Consider the following 22,275-nt stretch of genomic DNA (forward strand, 5'->3'; position numbering starts at 1 on the left):
TAAGCATTCATGTTGATCGAACTATCTGATATGGCATAATACAAGTTTTAATTGAATACAAAGATGTCTTCGCTTGGTCATACGATGACATGCCTGGGTTAAGTGCTGATTTTGTAGTTCACAAACTTCCCATACATCTTGAAGTTCCAACTGTCCAGCAAAAGCAGGGAAAATGTAAGGCAGATATGAGCGATAAAATGGAAGAGGAAATCATTAAACAACTGAATGCAAAAGTGATCAGGGTCGTCCAATACACAACTTGGTTGGCTAATGTTGTGCCAGTACCAAAAAAGGATGAAAAGATCAGAGTTTGTATTGATTATTGAGATTTAAACAAAGAAATTCCAAAAGAAAATTTTCCACTACCCAACATTCATATCTTGGTTGACAATTGTGCTAAACACGAGATTCAATCTTTCGTGAACTGCTACGCCGGATATCACCAAATTGTCATGGATGAAAAAGATGCTGAAAAAACTGCTTTCACTACCCCATGGTGTACATATTGTTATAGGGTCATACCATTTGGTCTAAAAAATGCAGGGGCAACCTACATGAGAGCTATGACTACAATATTCCATGACATGATGCATAAAGAAGTTGAGGTGTATGCCGATGATGTCATCATTAAGTCTAGAACGCAAATTGACCATGTGCGTGATCGAAGAAAATTTTTCGAAAGGTTGAGAAAGTACAATCTCAAGATTAATCCGGCTAAATGTGCATTTGGAGTTCCATCTTGCAAGCTTTTGGGTTTTATAGTTAGCCGAAGAGGCATTGAATTAGACCCCTCCAAGATAAAGTCCATTTGAGAATTTCCACCTCCAAAAATCAGAACTGAAGTCATGTGTTTTCAGGGAAGCTTAAACAATATCAGCCGATTCATCGCTCAACTCACTACTACATGCGGGCCGATATTCAAGTTATTGAAAAAAGATGCTGCTATTAAATGGGCAAGTGAGTGTCAAAATGCTTTTGACAAAATTAAGAAATATTTAGCAAATCCTCCGTACTGGTCCCCAGAGCCTGGTAGGCCTTTCTTTTTATACCTCTCGGTAACGGATAATTCTTTTGGTTGCGTTCTAGGACAACATGACGTCATAGGGAAAAAGGAACAAGCCATCTATTACTTGAGCAAAAAGTTCACATCCTATGAGGCAAAGTACACTCTACTAGAAAAAACATGTTGTGCTTTAACTTGGGTCGCCCAAAAATTGAAGCACTATTTTTTGTCCAACACCACTTACCTCATATATCGAATGGATCCTCTGAAATATATTTTTCAAAAAGCCATGCCGACAGGAAGGTTGGAAAAATGGCAGATTTTGCTTACCGAATTTGATTTTGTGTATGTTACTCGCACCGCCATGAAAACACAAGCATTGACCAATCCTCTGGCAGAGAATCCGATTGATGATGAATACGAACCCTTAGAGACATACTTCCCTGATGCATTGATCAACTCTATTGAGGAAGAAATTCCTCATAATGACCCCATATGGAAATTATATTTTGATGGGGCAGTCAACAAAAACGGAGTGGGAATTGGTGCAGTTCTTATCTCACCAAGCGGTTGTCATTATCCTGCCACAGCACGACTTCGATTCTTTTCTACAAACAACACAACAGAATATGAAGCTTGCATCATGGGTTTGAATATGGCAATAAATCTGGATATACATGAGCTCTTAGTGTTAGGGGATTCCAACATTCTCATTCGACAAGCTCGAGGCGAATGGGAAACTCGAGACATTAAGCTCATACCGTACAAACAATGTTTAGAAGATCTCATCAAAAAGTTCAAGTCCATTGAATTTAGATATATTCCCAGGTTTCACAATAAGTTTGTTGATGCTTTGGCCACCCTAGCATCGATGCTTCCATACCAAGGTAATACATAGATTGACCCGTTGGAAATCAAAGTTAAGGATCAACATGGTTATGGCAATATAATTGCGGTAGTGGCAGATGGTAAGCCTTGGTATCACGACATCAAACGGTTTATAAAAGCTAGAGAATATCCACTGCATGCTGATAGAGATCAAAACAGAACTATTAGGCGACTCGCCAATGGGTTCCTCTTAAGTGGCGATATCTTATACAAAAGGACTCCGGATTTGAATTTATTACGATGTGTGAATAATAAAGAAGCGGAAAAAATTATGAATGAGGTACACTCGGGGGTATGTGGCCCACACAGGAATGGTTATGTCCTATCAAAAAAGATTATTCGGGTTGGGTACTATTGGTGGACCATGCAGCGAGATTGCTTCCAATTTGTTCGCAAGTGCCATCAGTGCCAAACTCATAGCGACTTGATTTACTCACCCCCTTTAGAGTTGCATCCTATGTCTACTCCACGGCCTTTTGTTACATGGGGAATAGACGTTATTGGGCCAATAGAGACAAAAGCATCTAACGGTCATTGGTTTATTTTAAACCATGCGAGAATTTAAATTTACCTCGCTGCGAAAATTGATACGACAAAAGTGAGTTGTTATCCACGAATTCAGAATCACGATCAAATCTCTAACTCTAACCTAATTCTTATAAGAAATAACTCATTTTTTTCTTTGTCTTTGCTTGTTTTTTTCTGTCTATATTTCTCTTTGTATCCTCTCTGTATTTCTCTATATCTGTGTTTTTTCTGTATCTGTGTCTATATTCTCTATATTTCAACTGAACGTGTTTTTATAATAATTTTGGCTAAGAGTTTGGTGCTAATTAAAAGGAACCTAATAGAGTTGGATTAGGATTTTATTTGAAATATTGTTGAGGGAATTGGGGTTGAGATAAGGATGGATATAAAATAAATAAACAATAATAATAGAAAATTTAAAAATATAAAAAAAAAAGTGAAACAAACGTCCAAAGAGAGAGAAGAAAGAAAAAATAAAAAAATAAATAGGATGAGATTTTTTAGTAAAATAAGTTAGGAAGTTGGGAATAATTAGGATGAGGAGAAGGTAATTTGAATATTTAGGACTCCACTTTTTCTTCTTCTACCAATATTTTTAAACTAATTTAAAGTTTAAGATTGAAAACAAATACCATAAATTCATATTTTTTATTATTAAAGTAATTTACACAATTTATTTATTTTTTATTTATTTTAAATATAACTTTTTTTAAAAAAATTGATGTTTGGCTCTTTATATTTTGGTAAAAAATTAGGTGTTCACAGTATGCCCCTCTTTGCTTGAAAACATGAAGATTTTTCATGCAAAGACGTGAACAATTTGACTAGTTTTTTACTGAAATATTTATGTGAAAAATTTATAGTAGAGAAGAGGTTTGACTGTGTCCTAACGTTTAAAAACTACCTATCCTATGTTGAGATGATAAGGAGTCAGGCGTAGTTACAATGAGTTAGGTAGTCGAGTGAGGTTTAGTCGAGATTTTGGTTCGTAACTCCAGCTATTACATAAAAAACAAAATGCAGAAGGAAAGATATGAAATCCTATCTATTCCGATAGTGCTAAGTCTTCATTTTGGATTCTCAGATTTCGTTTAAACCTCTTTGGGTAGGTTCATCTATTCCGAACTTTGCTCTAGACTTCTGAGTTTAAGACTTGAAACTTCATGACTTGAATTAAACTATTGACGTTCTTCCGCATGATATTCTTGAAAACTTATTTTCTTGAAAGGATGAATTCTATTATTTTTGAACAGCAAATTTGTGTACTATGTAGAAACCTACACACAAAACAAAATTTTCTACCTTGTTTGCACTAGGAAATTTTGTGAGTTATTGATGAAATCTATAAAAGTCTATACTAATAATAAAAATAATGTTTTTATAGCCTATTACATAATGTAAAAAAAATAAGACAAAAGGGATTTTTGTACCCAAATTGGAATCAGAGATTTTTGTGCCCTGTAAAGACATGAAAAATAAAATAGGGGTTATTTTGCCCTATATGCAATCCAGAGGTTACTGCACCCTCTAAATAAAATAGAGATTTATTGTGCCCTCTATGCAACCAGGGATTATTGTGCCTTGTGAAGAAAAATGATAGGTGTTATTGTGCCCTATATGAAATAAAAGGGGTTATTGTGCCCTCTTAAGACATGAAAAATAAAATAGGGGTTGTTGTGCGCTATATGCAACCAGGGGTTATTGTGCCCTATGAAAACATAAAAAAAATGATAGGGTATTTGTGCCCTATATGCAATACAGGGGTTATTGTGCCCTGTGAAGACTTGAAAAAAAGGATAGAGGTTATTGTGCCCTATATTCAACCAGGGGTTATTATGCACTGTGAAGACATAAAAATGATAGGGGTTATTGTGCCCTGCACGCAATCCAGGGGATATTGTGCCCTGTGAAGAAAAAAAATGATAGGGGTTTTTGAGCCCTATATGCAATCTAGGTGTTATGGTGCCTTGTGAAGACATGAAAAATAGGATAGGGGTTATTGTGCCCTATATGCAATCCAGGGGATATTGTGCCCTATGAAGACATGAAAAATAGGATAGGGGTTATTGTACCCTATATGCAATTCAGGGGTTATTGTGCCCTGTGAAGACATGAAAAATAGGATAGGGGTTATTGTGCCCTATATGAAACCAGGGATTATTTTGCCCTGTGAAGACTTGAAAAATAGAATACGGGTTATTGTGCCTATACGCAACCAGGGGTTATCGTGCCCTGTGAAGACATAAAAATGATAGGGGTTATTGTGCCCTACACGCAATCCAGGGGTTATTGTGCCCTGTGAAAAAAAAATGTTAGGGGTTATTGATCCCTAAATGCAATCCAGGGGTTATTGTGCCCTGTGAAGACATGAAAAATGGGAGAGGGGTTATTGTGCCCTATATGCAATCCAGGGGATATTATGCCCTGTGAAGACATGAAAAATAGGATAGGGGTTATTGTGCCCTGTGAAGACATGAAAAATAGGTTAGGGGTTATTGTGCCCTATATGAAACCAGTGATTATTGTGCGCTGTGAAGACACAAAAAAATTATAGGGGTTATTGTGCCCTATATGCAATCTAGGGGTTATTGTGCCCTGTGAAGACATGAAAAATAGGATAGGGGTTATTGTGCCCTATATGCAATCCAGGGGATATTGTGCCCTGTGAAGACATGAAAAATAGGATACGCGTTATTGTGCCCTATATGCAATCAAGGGGTTATTGTGTCATCTGAAGACATGAAAAATAAAATAGGGGTTGTTGTGCCTATATGCAACCAGGGGTTATTGTGCCCTGTGAAGACTTAAAGAAAATTATAGGGGTTGTTGTGCCTATATGCAATCCAGGGGTTATTGTGCCCTGTGAAGACTTGAAAAATAGGATAGGGGTTATTGTGCCCTATACGCAACCAGGGGTTATTGTACCCTGTGAAGACATAAAAATGATAGGGGTTATTGTGCCCTATACGAAATCCAGGGCTAATTGTTCCCTGTGAAGAAAAAAAATGATAGAGGTTATTGTGCCCTATATGCAATCTAGGGGTTATTGTGCCCTGTGAAGAAAAAAAATGATAGGGGTTATTGTGCCCTATATGCAACCAGGGGTTATTGTGCCCTGTGAAGACATAAAAAGATGATAGGGGGTTATTGTGCCCTATATGTAATCCAGGGGTTATTTTGCCCTGTGAAGACATGAAATAAATGATAGGGGTTATTGTGCCCTATATGCAATACAGGGGTTATTGTTCCCTCTGAAGACATGAAAAAAAAATGATAGGGGTTATTGTGCCCAATATGCAACCCAGATGTTATTGTGCCCTCTAAAGACATGATATATATATATATATATATATATATATATATATATATATATACACATTTCTTCTTTACACTTATATTATTATCATTATTAATATTATCGCTATTTTATTTTATTTTTATTTTTACATTGAACAAACTAAATATAAAATTAAATGCCCCAGATTCAATAAAAAATCATCTTTATTGTTATTAATATTTTATCACGCATATTATATGGAAAGTAAAGATTAAAGAACTTAACATCGCGGCGTTTGTTTCTCCCAAACTATTTACATGATTCTGCCTTATACCTGTTTTAAGTCAAAGAAATGTATTGTTAATTTTCCTACATGGTGGTTGGTTCGTGACTTTGAATATCTTGTAAAGCTTGACTTCTGGATCCGCCCCGCTTGGAAGATTCATCCCATTGATGATTGTGCGAATATCTTGTAGATGTTTTAAAAACAGTCCTTATCTTTCCTTGAAACACTTTTCATGGACATTCTAACTCATTACGATTTTGTGCATATTGTGTGGTTCATTCGTTCCCAAGCAACTCTTTCGCTTTATATATTTTCACTCGGTATTGATTTATGATATTTATTTTCTCGATACGTTCACAGCCCTAGCCAATATGGTGCATGTTCCCGACATTCAACTGGAAATACCGTAGTCAATTTTGCGGATTTAATTTTATTTTCTCACTTGACACGAGTTGATGCTGAGAAAGAAAAATAAAAACTCAAAGAAACACAAGCGATAATGACGCGAATGAAAGGGTTATGAAGGAAAAAATGTGTCTTTAGAAGTAGAAGATAAATAAGAAAATGTTTAAATGAGTGAAAAGAATTTAATCTGAAAGTATGTGACAATTTTGAAACATGACATGCAATTGGACCGAACGTTTGATCCTTTTCGAGTTATCTGAATCTCAGGAAACAATGTTGCACCTTTCAGTCTAAACTTGACTTTTATGATGATTGCGCTCATGCCCTGAAAAAATTTCATCATCCGATCAGTAACACCTTTCATGATTTTTCACAAATACGACATTCTAATCTTTGTCACCCAACTAACCGTCGTCTTATAGTGCCTGTAAGGGTTTTCATTCACAACACTCTCTTCTTCATTTTCTCCATAGTTCGCCAACTTAATGTCTCCACCTTTAGAGAACTGAAGAACATGATTATCTTTTGATTGGGTGATTAGACCGATTCCTAATGAAGGGCTGCCTACGTATCCTTTAAGGAATCAGGTCAAACATAGTTCAATAAACTTTTCGGGTTTTTTTTTAAATTTCGTTTTTTTTTCTCTTTTTTTATTTTATTTTATCATTATTTTTATTATTATTTTATAAAATTTGTCTTCTTCTCCTTTTTTTTAATAATTTTTGTTACTTTTTTTTTAATTCATTTTTTTTATTTTCTTGTTTTATATATTTATTTTCTCATTCTACTTCTCTTCTGTTTTTTTTTTACAAATTTTTTATTTTCTTTTTTCTCGTTTCTTTTCTTTCTTTCTTTCTTTTTTAATTTCCTATTTCCCTTTTTTTAAAAAAATCTGATATTTTTTCTTTTCTTTTTTTTCGTTGTTTTTTTTCTTTTTTTTTCTTTTTATGTTTTAGGCTTTCTTGTTGTTTTTTTATTAATTTATTCATCTATTTATTTTATTCTTTTGTCTTCTTTATAAAATTTCTCTAAAAAAAATTATTATAATTATTAATAGTAATTATCACTAATTTATCATGAATCTCTAGATGAAATTTACAATTCTACTTGGATAAAAAAAAAAATTACTAGTTATTTCTATATCCTAATCTAACAAGTCTATAATAAATCCAATAAAAATCTTCTAAAGTGAAAATAGACGGAAAGATATATTAATATGGTCAAATTCAACAATTCAATATGCGACATAATATTGCAAAATCGATCTAAAAAACATAATAATAATAACAACGTACCAATAATCAATATAATACATGTGATTTGAAGTATTTCATGCTATTGAAATCAACTTTTCACAGATGTAATATTATTTAAATCATGCGAGAATTTATAGTTACCTCGCTGCGAAAATTGATACGACAAAAGCGAGCTGTTATCCACGAATTCAGAATCACGATCAAATCTCTACTCTAACCTAATTCTCAAAAGAAATGACTAGTTTTTTTTCTTTTTCTTTGCTTGTTTTTTCTGTCTATATTTCTCTTTGTATCCTCTCTATATTTCTCTGTATTTGTGTTTTTCTGTATCTGTGTCTATATTCTCTATATTTCAACTGAAACTGTTTTTATAATAATTTTGGCTGAGAGATTGGTGCTAATTAAAAGGAACCTAATAGAGTTGGATTAGGATTTTATTTGAAATATCGTTGAGGGAATTGGGGTTGAGATAAGGATGGATATAAAATAAATAAATAATAATAATAGAAAATTAAAAAAATATATTAAAAAAAGTGAAACAGACGTCCAAAGAGAGAGAAGAAAGAAAAAAAAATTAATAAGATGAGTTTTTTTAGTAAAATAAGTTAGGAAGTTGGGAATAATTAGGATAAGGGGAAGGTAATTTGAATATTTAGAACTCCACTTTTTCTTCTTCTACCATTATTTTTAAACTAATTAAAAGTTTAAGATTTAAAACAAATACCATAAATTCATAATTTTTATCATTAAAGTAATTTACACAATTTATTTATTTTTTATTTATTTTGAATATAACTTTTTTTAAAAAATTGATGTTTGACTCTTATATTTTTGTAAAAAATTAGGTGTTCACAGTTATCATCAATTGAAAATACGGGCAACAGATGTGCCAAAGATTGCTTTCCAAACCAGGTATGGGCATTATGAATTCTTAGTAATGTCTTTTGGGAATATGAATGCCCTTGTTGCTTTTATGATCCTGATGAACGAGATTTTTAAGCCATATCTGTAACGACCTGTTTAGTCTTTTTGAGTAGCAGACTTCAATTCTGGAAAAACAAGCAGAAGCGACAGACCCCACGACGGACCGTCGCAGGGTCTCGTTTCAAAACACTTAGAAAATCTGAAATTGGGTACTGAAAATCGACTCTCTGAACTTCGTAACGAAATGGCAGGACGGACCGTCACAGGTGTGACGGACCGTCACAGACCCTTGGTGGAAATTTGGGTCTCTAAACTTTGCGACGACCTGCAGGACGGACCGTCGCAGGCACGACGGCCCGTCACAGGTTGCGCAATCCCAGTCCGGGTCGGATTTCTTTACACGTTTTAAGGGACGTTTTTGACTATTCCTGCTTTAATTATAAGATTAGTGGGTTAATGTTAATAACTCTAATTACTTGGGGTTAAAAGAGGTAACCTTAAGTTAATTAGTGGGTTATTATTGCCATCTTTTACACTTGATTATATGTTAATTAGGGTAAAAGAAAGAGGGTTTGAATAAGAAAAATAGAAAGAACAAAGAGAAAACAGAAAAAGAAAGAGAACAAGTAGAGAGAGAGAGAAACGAAGAGGATAGCAAGGATTTTGAGAAGATAGCTTGTTGATCGCAATTCTTCGGTGGAGGTAGGTTATGGTTTTCATGCTTTCATAGTAAACTCTTAATAGAGAATGATATGTATTGGTAGTATTGTAAACCCTGCTATGTGCTTAATTGTATGCATGCATGAACGTTATTATATAATTGTGATTATATTAAGCATGATGAAGTTATTGAATCCCAAATCATGATAAAAACCTAATCTCTATTTAATGATGATGCCTTGGTAAGGGAGAAGGCTTGATGAACTAAAGTAATGAGATTGATGATGCCTTGGTAAGAAAGAAGGCTTGATGAATTGATGGAAGGAGATTAGGGGATCGGGTGTCACGAACTGACACGTAGAATTAGGGGATCGGGTGTCACGAACTGACACGTAGTATTAGGGGATCGGGTGTCACGAACCGACACGTAGAATTAGGGGATCGGGTGTCACGAACCGACACGTAGTATTAGGGGATCGGGTGTCACGAACCGACACGTAGAATTAGGGGATCGGGTGTCACGAATCGACACGTAGTATTAGGGGATCGGGTGTCATGAACCGACACGTAGATTTAGGGGATCGGGTGTCACGAACCGACAAATAGATTTAGGGGATCGGAGTGTCACGTACCGACACACGAGGATTAACGAATATTGAGGGAGCGGAGTGTCACGTACCGACACAAGAGGAATAAAGATAATGAATCTTGAAAGATGTTAATATACACAATCTAATGAACATAATTCCCAAATGAGTATGGTATCGAGGCTTGAGTCCTCATGTGTGAACTTGACGGTAATTGTTAATGATATAGTATTTGTTGTTGCTACATGTTGAGTATTATAGTTGATTTTATGATATTATCTAATATATATTGTTTTCTATTTTGAGTTGGCCGATGATATCTACTCAGTACCCGTGTTTTGTACTGACCCCTACTTTTATGTTTTCTTCTTGTTTATTTGTGGAGTGCAGCAAACTTGCCATCGTCTTCAACTCAACGGTAATTCAAGCCAGTCTTACTACATCGGAAATTCAGGGTGAGCTAATGCTTCTAGCTTGGACTGGATCTTCTTCTTCAAGTCTTGATGCCTTGAACTTTCGGCATGGACTAGCTTCTTATGCATTTTTAGCTTTTAGAATACTCTTAGTTTAGTCGTTTGATCGTAGATGTTCTTGTGATGATGACTTCCAGATTTTGGGGAATAATAGATGTTGAATTTTAGAAGTTAATGAATTGGTCTTTATTTAATGAGTTTAAGTCTTCCGCATTACTTTCTGTTGATATTATATTGAAATGTTAAGGTTAGATTGGTTGGTTCGCTCACATAGGAGGGTAAGTGTGGGTGCCAGTCGCGGCCCGGATTTGGGTCGTGACAATATCTGGACCCCTTTTTTATTGTATTCATTGATGATATACTGATATACTCAAAGAGCAGGAAAAAACATGAGGAGCATTTGAGAATTGTGTTAGAGTTGTTAAGGAAGAAAAGGCTTTATGCCAAATTCTCCAAGTGTGAGTTTTGGCTTGATTCAGTGTCCTTCTTTGGGCACTGGTTTCTAAGGATGTAGTGATGGTGGATCCTTCAAAGATTGAAGCACTGAAGAGTTGGGTAAGACCTACTAATGTTGCAATGGTAAGGAGCTTTGTTGGTTTAGCTAGCTACTACCGTCGATTCGTCAAGGGATTTTCTTCTATTGCTTCCCAGCTGACAAATTTGACTAAGTAGAATGTTTCATTTGTATGGTCGGACGAATGTGAAAAAAGCTTCCAGAAACTCAAGACCTTGTTGACTAATGCACCAATTCATACCTTGCCAGTGGAAGGTAAGAATTTATTTGTTTATTGTGATGCATCTTATTCTTGTTTAGGTGCAGTGCTAATGCAGGAGAGGAATGTAATTCCTTATGCTTCGAGGCAATTGAAAGTGCTTGAACGTAACTATCCAACCCATTATTTGGTGTTGGCTGCAGTTGTATTTGCATTAAGGCAATGTAGACATTATCTATATGGGGTCAAGTGTGAAGTTTATACAGATCATCGTAGTTTACAATATGTCTTTACTCAGAAAAATTTAAATTTGAGGCAGAGGAGGTGGATGGAACTATTGAAAGACTATGATATTACTATTTTGTATCACCCAGGAAAAGCTAATGTTGTGGCAGATGCTTTAAGTAGAAAAGCAGGGAGCATGGGTAGTTCAGCCCACTTACAGGTTTCTAGACGCCCATTGGCTAGAGAAGTTCAGACTCCGGCTAATGACTTTATGAGGATGGAAGTACTAGAGAGAGGAGGATTTTTGGCCTGTGTGGAGGCAAGATCTTCCTTTCTTGACAAGATTAAGGGAAAGCAGTTTGCTGATGAGAAGCTGAGCCGAATTCGAGATATGGTATTGTGAGGAGAGGCTAAAGAGACAATAATTGATGAGAAAGGCGTCTGGAGAATTAAGGGAAGGGTATGTGTGCCCCGTTTGATGATTTAACTCATACTATTCTTGCAGAGGCTCATAGTTCGAGGTATTCTATACATCCTGGTGCAACCAAGATGTATCATGATCTAAGGCAACATTATTGGTGGAGTAGAATGAAGCGTGACATTGTTAATTTTGTTGCCCAATGCCCGAATAGTCAGCAGGTAAATTGTGAACGCCAGAGGCCTGGAGGGACACTTCAGAGAATGCCCATTCCTGAATGGAAGTGGGAACGAATTGCAATGGATTTTGTAGTTGGTCTTCCAAAGACATTGGGTAAGTTTGATTCTATTTGGGTAATTGTTGACATGTTAACTAAGTCTGCTCAGTTTATTCCGGTGAAGATGACTTACAATGAAGAGAAGTTAGCCAAGCTCTATATCTCGGAGATTGTTCGATTGCATGGAGTACCACTTTCATCATATCAGATAGACGTACGCAATTTACTTCTAATTTTTGGAGGACCGTACATGTTTAATTAGGTACTAGATTGGATCTTAGTACTGCATTCCACCCTCAGACTGATGGGCCATCAGAGCGAACAATTTAAGTGCTGGAGGATATGCTTCGTGTGTGTGTGATAAATTTTTGTGGTCATTGGGATAAATTATTATCCTTAGCAGAGTTTTCGTACAACAATAGCTATCATTGGAGTATTGATATGGCCCCATGTGAGGCATTGTATGGGAGGAGATGTAGGTCCCCCATTGGTTGGTTTGATGCATTTGAGGTTAGACCTTGGGGTACTGATGTTTTGAGGGAATCATTAGAGAAAGTGAAATTTATTCAAGAAAAGCTTTTAGCAGCTCAGACTAGGCAGAAGGAATATGCAGATCGAAAGGTTAGAGACTTGGATTTTATGGAGGGTGAACAAGTCTTGCTGAAGGTTTCACCCATGAAAGGTGTGCTGCAATTTGGTAAGAGAGGTAAGCTATGACTGAGGTATATCGGACCATTTTAAGTACTTAAGTGTGTGGGGGAGGTGGCCTATGAATTAGCCTTGCCTCCAAGACTGTCAGAAGTGCACCCAGTATTTCATGTGTCTATGCTTAAAAAATACCATGGTGATGGAAACTACATTATTCGTTGGGATTCAGTTTTTCTTGATGAGAATTTGTTTTATGAGGAGGAGCCTGTTTCTATTCTAGATAGGGAGGTTCGCAAGTTGAGATCAAAGGAGATTGCGTCTATCAAGGTTCAGTGGAAGAATCGGCCAGTTAAAGAGTCCACATGGGAGAGTGAGGTTGATATGCAAGAAAGATATCCACATCTTTTTACAGATTCAGGTACTCTTTCTCGCCCTCGCCTTTTTTTTTTATCATTCGAGGACGAACGATGGGTAAATTGGTATCTATTGTAACGACTCTTTTGGTCGTTTTAAGTACTAGAGCTTTTTATTTCATAAATATTTTTCCGATAGATTTTAAATGGGTGTTTTGGGCTATTCATAATTATAACTATGAAATTAATGAGATAGTTTTACTAATTTATTAAGTTAATGGTTAATAAAATAATATTCTAATTAATAGTGGGTCATTTTTATAACTATTATAATTTGATGAGCATAATAATTAGGGTAACAAATAATTTGTAAAGAAAAGAAAAGAGGGGAAACGGAGAAAAGCAGGTGGAACGAAGAAAAATCACAGGAACATCAACTATTTATTGTGCATATATTTTTTTTGGGGTACGTTTTCTGTATATGAGTAACTACTGATTTTTTTAAATGATAATGCATGTGTTCCACTGGTCTCGTGACCAGTGGCTTTAATTGCAAATGATATAATATTAATTAAAGGATAATATGCAAATGGTTGCTACTAACAATTATGAAAAAGAAATTTATGCATGTGTTCCACTGGTCTCGTGATCAGTGGCTTCAATTGGTAATGTTAGTGGGAAATTAGGAAATTGTTTTCGAGTGTTACTATTCTTCCACTGTTTTCGTAACCAGTGGTCTAATTTTAATATTATAAAATTTTGTTATGATATAAGAAATTAAAGGTTGATATATTGAGACATGTAATTAAATATTTTGTGTATTATATTAAAATGACGCCTTGAATAAAGAAGGCTTGATGAAACAAATAATGAGATAATTGGATCGGAGTGTCACGTTCCGACACGATATTATGGGATCGGAGTGTCACGTTCCGATAAGATATATCAGATCATGATGTCACGTTCCGACACAATAATATTAAAGGAAAGGAATCTTGAAGTAACTTAATATACTTAATCTCAATGAACCTATAATTCAAATGAGTATGGTGTGGAGGCATGAGTTCTCATAGCTTTGCTCGATGTTGTAATTGATGGTGTACCTGTTATGGTGTTGTTGTCGATGGTTCATGTGTTTGATGTTTGCAACCTGTTAAGTATTGTAGTTGATTTTATATTATTATTCAATTTATATTTGTTTCTACTTTGAGTTGGTCGATGATACCTACTCAGTACGTATTACTTGTACTAACCCCTACTTGTAATTTTCCTCTTTTTTATTTTGTGGAGTGCAGCAAGTGTACCATCGACTTGACTCGCCCTCAACTCTAGTCAGTCTCCACCACATCAGAGTTAAGGGTGAGCTATTATTTCTAGCTCGTGCTAGATTCTCTCATTCACGTCTTGACGTCTTTGAATTTCGGACATGGACTGTCTTTTTACTTATTTTGGTTTCTTAAATACTCTTAGACTTGGTAGTTTGAGGATAGATGTTCTTGATGTGATGACTTCCAGATTTTTGGGATGATAAGTATTAAACTTTTTAGAAACTTATTTAAATTGGTTGCTTAGTATCTTTTGGAGCTTCCACGTTATTTATATTATTATAGTTGCACTATTGGTAAATGTTGGGGTTTAAATTTGTTGGTTCGCTCACCTAGTAGGTTAAGTGTGGGTGCCATTCAAGACTCGTTTTGTGTTTTGACAGAAATTGTAAGCCATTTTATAGAAGTAGCTAGGATGACCTTTGAGTAGATAAAATTAATTTTCATGAAATTATTTTAACCATTTTAGTTCACTCAAATTTTTTTAATGGAAAAAAATTTCAAATACTCTTGATATTTATACAAATGTGAAATTAACTATTAATGTGAATTTGATTAATCTATTGATTTAAATGAGTTTAATTTAATAAAGACTAAAAGTCATTAACATTTTTATTAAAACTATAAAATTGAATATTTAAATTTAATACTTAAATGGTTTTATAACAATTTAATTTATAGTAGGGGTAAAACTGTAATACAAATTTTACCTTTTTCTTGTTCCCACTTAGTAATATTGAAAATATATGTTATAGTAAATAGTATTGCTTACTTAAGTGAGTATTTGAATCAAAACCATAGCAAAAAATAATATTGCAGATTCTTTGTGAATTGTTAAATGTGGATCTCATATTTATCTCTTATTCACGCAAACCGATTAACATGGTCCATAAAAGTATTATTTATTTAAATTCAATAATGTATACGTTTATTTCAGTTTTATGAGGTTCAATAATGTAATTAGTCTTATCTCACTATTATTATGTTATAGGAAAAATTATCTTTGTATTTTTCTTGTCATGATGTCATCTAAGCATATGTCCTTTGAATGTGTATTTCACATTAAATTGCCTAAATGTCATAACAACATGTGTAGAGACAACTACATTTTGTATATTCACATTTGTTGTGAGATTTATTTTTATAAAAAAAAAAAGAGAATTTTTAAGAATAAATTTTATAGTTAAAAGATCTTGTTGACTTGTTAATACATTAATGATATATATATATATATATATATATATTTATATAATAATTTAATCGAAATATAAATGCATACAAAATATAAATGTATATACTTTCATTATCAAAAATATCTAACCCTTAAAATTAACTATTAAATAATAAATAAAAATTAAATTAATACAAACATCAACTAGCGTTATTACATGTGATATGAACATTTTTCGTCTAAAATACTGAAATACTAAGAAATAGTAAATAAGTAAAACAAAAGACAATATTTATATAATAAGAATTCTTTTGAATCAAACTTCATGAGAGTCTAAATAACATAAGTAGCATTGATATATAAAGTCATTCATTTTTTTTTAGCATCAAAAACAAATCATGACAATTTGCTAAATTTTTGAAAAAGATATTCAGAAGCATATATCTACATTACAAGAGAAATTCAAAAATAAATAAATTAGACTACACCATGTTAATTTTATATATTGGAACATTGCATATGTCACTTCCCGCGCGAACACCCTTGACGTGGACGCACCCAATGACCACTTCTGGTCTTGAGCGGACCATTGGTCTGGCTTACTTAACTCAACAGAACATTTAACTCAATATAAAGCGAGAAACATTCTCATAAGGTTAACTCCAAATAAATGTCTTAGCCAAAGTGAAACTAAAATCTCACAAAAATATATTTGAATTGCAAATAAAGAGAAACTCGGAAACTATATTATTTGATCGACTATCTATCTATGAAGCCTCTATAATAGTGAGATGGAATTTGGGACAGGCCCCACAACATCCTATAAATAAAACTGAAAAGCAGTGAACATGTTTCCTCCCGAATGCTAGGAGGCTCACCACTTACTCCGAGTGCTCTGCTGGATTAGCAAGGAAGTGGATGATGTTGATCCTGGTTACTTGCATCTGATCATGTTTTTGTCAAGCGCCAAGCGTACACCCTGGACATGGCCGACAACCAATGACCAATGTTGGCCTTAAGCTGATCCTTGGCCTTCCTTACTTAACTACAAGACTTAACTCAATATAAAGCAAGCAACATTCTCATTAAGTCAATCTAAAATAAATGTCTTGGCTAAAATAGAACTTAAATCTCTCAATAGAATATCTGAATTATAAATAAAGAGAGACTCAAAAACAAAACCTTCCTGCCGACTATCTTTCTATGAAGCCTCTATGATACTAATATGATGCTGGGAAAGACCCCACAAATTCCTTTAAAGAAAACTGAAAAGCAATAAACATGTGTCCTCTAAATGGTAGGAGACTCACCATTGACTCCGAGTTCTTTGCTGGACCAATGAGGTGTTGGATGATGCTGATACTGGTTACCTGTGTCTGCATCATGATAAGATGGAGGCCAACTGGTATATGCACATTGAATGTACGAGTAGCTAGTTGGAAGACTCTCAAAACATATGTTTGAAAAAAGTAAGAAGAAACACTTATCATGGCTCTACTCAACTATGTTTAAAAATAGTCGATTTAATGTTATTTTATTGAAAGTATATTCCTTTTCAAATTAAAGGATTATAACTTTTTCAATGAGTAATGAATTTTTCAAAGGGTTGTGACTTTTTTTGATGGATTGTAACTTCTCTAAGGATTGCAATTTTTTCCAAGGGTTGTGCCCTTTCTGTTAAGTTGTATGTAACACCCTAAATGAACTAAGGTGAAGTAGAGCTTCACGAATGTTTCTTGAGTTAATTTTGTGTTAATGTGAGTTATATTGATGTTCTGAGGCAGTGTGTGATGTTTGAAGGTCAAACATCCAAGAACGTTCATGACGTTCACAAGGTGATCCTTAGAGAGTGCATGTGTGTCTTTATCTGTTTGAGTGAGTTTTACGTGTTTGTTTTAATCAAAATTAGTGTGGGATGTTCCTAAGACCTAGAAGACTATGTTTAGGTGTTTAAAATCTTGGTACGAACCCATCTACGACCCACGATGCATCCTAGAAGAGGATCCCATCTATTGGCAAGAAGCTCCCAAGCATTGACCAAACGTCGGCCCCAAGCAACAGCCTGTTTCTCAAACAATGGCCTGTCAACCTTAGGAGTTGTTGGGACATGCAAGGTAGTATAGACATCGTGTTATTGACGCTAATTCCCCATGGACGGACCCCCAACCAACGTGGCGTCGATGAGAAAATGGCCCGTCTATGGGTTCCGTTTGTGCTGCCTGCAACAGCAGCTTAAAGGCTTCCTTGGCATAGGGTATTTATCCCAAGTATTTTAAGGACATTGGAAATTTATTTTAGGGACTATTAGGTATATCAAAAATTTTCAAACCCTAATACCTCATTTTGGTCTCCATATCCAATAACCAAAAACCCCTCTCTCTTGAAAGGCTCGCTCAAACTCAATAGAAGCTTGAACTCAAGAAGGAGCTAGGAGGGTTGTTGGTTGACATTTATTAATAAAAAATCAGTGGGGTTTCTCCTATATAAGTTATGATAGTCATCCTTGAACTCTCTTCCATTCAAGGAGTCCTTTCAATGAAATTTCAAAAAAAAAAATTCAACCCTAACTTCTTCTATCATTAACTCTAAATATGGATCTTGCATGAAAATGTTTCTATTGATTCAAATATGATTTTTATAATGTTAGTGGGTGATTTTAATGCTAACACTTCAATGAAATCACGTTAAAACTTTTTATCAAATTTCGGCTTAAGAAATGGGTTGAATGAGCATGATACTAAAATGGTTGAGCTTTTGTTTCCTTTTATTGATATTGTTGTTTAGCTACTATATGGATGATAAAATCTTTGATTAAATGGTAAGTTGCTTATCTTTTTTCGCTTAAATTATGAAATGCTCTTGAGTTGTATCGTCCACCTTTGGTGGCACTGTTTACTTGGAATATATGTGAATATGAGATACTTGTGAATTGTCAATGAGTCCTTGAAGGCATGTTATGTGAGGTAAGATGATAGTTATGACATTCTTGATAAATGTGCTTTATGAAACTTTTTGTGAAGTAGGCTATATATGTTAAAGTGTGTGATGTGATAAAGGAAGGTATTAGCATGTATCGATTAGAATGTAAATGAAATGATTCTATTGTGCAAGGTGTTCTCACATGTACACACACTTTGAATGATGAAAGAATGAATAAGGAATGAAGTTAAAGAATGTGTATGATAAGGGGAGTTTTAGGGTGAAGACTCTTCCTGAGTTGAGATGATTATCTTCCAAGATCTTTCTAAGCTAGGTAGAAGGATGGATACCCTTTGTGAGTTTAGATCTGGTGTCCACTAATTATCCTTACCCTATAATTTATAATATTGAGAATCCATGGGGAGTTATGCCTAGCACCGAGAGGATATGAAGTAGAGGTGGTTACATTTTCTGAGTTGAGAAGTTGTATTCTAATGTACCTGTTGAGATGAGTACTTCCCGTTAGTAGAGAATGAGTTACATAGTAACTATCTCCTTATTCCTTAAATAAGCGCCTGCATAGGTGTATCTATAGGGAAAGCCATGTAAAAGCTAAAAGAAAAAACCTCACTCTAGGCAAGTGGGGGGACCCTTATCCGATAAGGGAAGTATCAGGATTCCATGTTGAGCTCTCATGGTCTATGTGGGTTAATCTAATCCCCACAAAAGTAATTAAAGTGCTAAGTCTTCTATAAAAGTGTACTACTTAGGGTAGGTAGTGGATTAGGATGCTATCTATCCATTACACTAGGTAGGAATTCCGAAAGGGGAGTCTTGGTGAGTCTTATATGAATTGAAAGTACTAAAGTGTTCTAAAACAGTGTGCTACTTAGTGTAGGTGGTGGAATGGGACTTCATCTATTCATTGCACTAGGTAAGTATTCCGAAAGGGGAGTCTTGGCAAACCTTATATAAATTGAATGAGCTAAGACTTCTAAAAGAATGTACTACTTAGGGTAGTTGGTGGAATGGGATTCCATTTACTCATTTCACTGTAAACGGTCCTTTTGTTTAAAATTATGGAAGTCTTTCTCTGTGTTTTAAATGATAATTCTTATGCTATTTTACTTCTATATTCCTGAATCTTTTACTTAATTGGCATGAAAATGTGTTCTTACTAAAATGTCCCTTTTTTCTTGTTTTTACATATGTCATACTTAGTACATTATTTGTACTAACCACATACTTTTCTATAAGTTTGGAAGCAAGGTTTATGTTTAGAAGGCAAAGTTTGGGAAAGATTCTCCCAAGACAAAGTATGTCCTCATATATTCGAGGGCATAGTTCCTATACTTTTCGTTTAGTATAAGTTCTTAATTGCGCATTATTTTTCATGTCATATAGAATGAACGATAGTTAAAGGGCTTGTACAAGAACCCAAAGGGTCAAGTATGCCTTGTGACGATCCAAGGGTCCTCCCTAACATCTAGGGAGTACTTGCGGGTCCTTACATTGTGTTTTTTCAAAGGCTTGTTACTTTTCCGATAAGTAGTGACTTTTTTTAAAAGGTTTTTACTTTTGCGATACAGCACAATTAACACATATTCATACTATTATTTGGTAGCTATTTAGAAGTGGGGTTTCCCTATACTTTAAAACCACAATTTCTTTATGTTCTATACTCCTGTTAAAAAAATATCAAGTTTAATTTTCAGAAAATGATTAATTTCGAAACTCTCAGTACCTCATAAGAAAAGTTGGTGAAAAATTGTAGCAAATCATTCATCAATTCACATTTGTATTTTTTTCTTACCATTTTTTAAATTGTGACGAAATGTTGTGGGAGAGACAAAATACTAAACATATATGAAAAGGCATATGATTTTGGTAAGATATTTCTTCTTTATTTTTTATTTTTTATTTTTTATATTTTCCCCTCAAATGAAGAAATGTTTTCCTAATTTTGTTAAAACAATGGTTATGAACGTAGTCCATTGAGTTATTAGTTTTGATAATAAATTCACTATTTCACAAATAGATTTTCACTTTTACTTATAATATATATGTACGTAAAAAAGATGGGAGAAAGTAAAGTTTTTGTGGCAAGATAGTAAATCAAATGGAACATTAGATCAAATTTATCATAAACATATATTTCGTTTCGACGTACTGTTCCATATAATATTTCTTTATTTCCACTAGATACACTCTCAATATAAAAATAAATATTAAAATAGTAATTTATCATAAAATGATCTTAAACCAAATTGGTGACTCTTTCAAGAAATACTTTATATTTTATTCATCCACTAATTTTTATTATAGAAAAATTTAGATATTTTATATTATGATACAACTTCCATGAGATACTAGATAATATACACACTTTCATTAATCAATAACTATATTATATGTTAACGGCAGAAAAGGTAAGACTAGAAATCAACAAGATAAGGTAAAAACATAATGAAAATGAACTATTTTTTACCATAGGTGATGCTATTAATATAATTAAATTAAATTATTCTACAGAAGTATATATATACACACGTGCAACGCATGTGCTGTAAAACTACTGTGTGTGTGTATATATATATATATATATATATATATATATATATAAATATATATATATATATAAACAGTTAGTTCGTTAAAGATAATACAATAATAAACTTAATTTTACTTATATATATGAAGTAATATAGTATTTGTGGGAAATTCTCTAATCGACAACCACCATTATGAGCCTATATGGTGATACAATGTTCCCACTCTGTCAGAATTTTCCTATACGTTGTCGTCACATAGAATCATCTAAAATGTATGACCCGTTAATACTCATGATGGTTACATGGTTTTCATGGAGACTTGAGTTAATATGAACTCTCATCCCCACATAGTTCTCAATACTACTGCCAAAATATACTTTAACTCACGCTTTTAAACACAACTTCCTTTCTTTGGGTTAAGATAATTGCTCAACAATTATTTTTAAAAAGCTCTCACAGAATCAATGTTCCTTTTTTATGCTAATGTCTTTTGGTAAATCTTAGTTTCCTCTTAATTTAAATGTGAAACATTTTTTTCAACTTTAAGAATATACTTAGTTCCCTCATAACTTTTGTGAAATGAACTCAACTATTTACTCTTTGCTTAACTTGAAAACTTGAGTCTTACTCAACTCTTAGGGAATACTTAGTTCCCTTATATTTCTTTGAAGGAAAGACTTCAATTTGTTACTCTTCACTTTAACTTGAAATTTGGGCCTTAAAATAAGTTCAAACATTTTATAAGGACTCTTGAAAACCTTTAAGAACTTTGGTTTAGACTAGCTTCTTTACTTTAGACTTTATTTTAACTTCTTTGAATATGATATTAACTTCCTATTATGGTATTATGGATCCAAGGTAGGATTTGAGTTCTTTTGTGATTTCTAAGTGTTTAGAAATCATTAGAATTTATTAGAATCATTAGAAGGTGTTCATGTACCTTAGACGACTTAAAAAGGCTAAACAACAAAAACTTGGTGAAAAATGATGATTCAAGCATGCTCGGGGCGTGATATACCGTGGTTTCGTGGTACTTTTTATGCTTTTTCTTTAACATTGGTGTGTGTCTAGAGCCTTTTTTATGGCAATTTTAATATGCTTTTTGCTTTGTTTTGCAGGAAAATTGTCCAAAAGTAAAATGCAGAAGGTTGTGAAGAAACAGTGCAGAAGTGACCCATGAAGGACATCGACGGCTTGTCATCCCATTGACAGATTGTAGGTTCAGGCATTTGAAAGCAACTCGAGAATTATGACTAAGTGTGGGGATACAGAAGAAGCGATTGTCCATCGGTTTATAGACGGACCATCCTAGCAAAACATCGATTTGATCAGACAATGTCCAGTACTTGATGTTGAAGGAAAACGAAGTATGGAACGACGAGAAGCA

The 22,275-nt window shown here is 34.1% G+C and overlaps 1 protein-coding gene across 1 annotated transcript; it reads left to right on the forward strand.

Moving 5' to 3' along the window:
• The first annotated feature begins 1,292 nt into the window (after nt 1-1,292).
• LOC138339339 (uncharacterized) lies at nt 1,293-22,068 on the forward strand. The gene is made up of 3 exons (XM_069290932.1): nt 1,293-1,890; nt 12,849-12,986; nt 22,007-22,068. Exons 1-3 carry the CDS (start codon nt 1,293-1,295, stop codon nt 22,066-22,068), a joined length of 798 nt encoding a protein of 265 aa, XP_069147033.1.
• The last annotated feature ends 207 nt before the right edge of the window (nt 22,069-22,275 follow it).

Source organism: Solanum lycopersicum, chromosome 11 (assembly GCF_036512215.1).
Source record: "Solanum lycopersicum chromosome 11, SLM_r2.1".
Taxonomy (NCBI): Eukaryota; Viridiplantae; Streptophyta; class Magnoliopsida; order Solanales; family Solanaceae; genus Solanum; species Solanum lycopersicum.

Excerpts from the sequence above, each read along its gene's own strand:
- LOC138339339 (XM_069290932.1), top strand. The coding sequence starts at position 1,293 with ATGCCGACAGGAAGGTTGGAAAAATGGCAGATTTTGCTTACCGAATTT. Across the intron at positions 1,891-12,848 it reads ATCGATGCTTCCATACCAAG|ATAGGGAGGTTCGCAAGTTG; the intron begins GTAATACATAGA and ends TTTCTATTCTAG. Across the intron at positions 12,987-22,006 it reads ACATCTTTTTACAGATTCAG|GAAAATTGTCCAAAAGTAAA; the intron begins GTACTCTTTCTC and ends TTTGTTTTGCAG.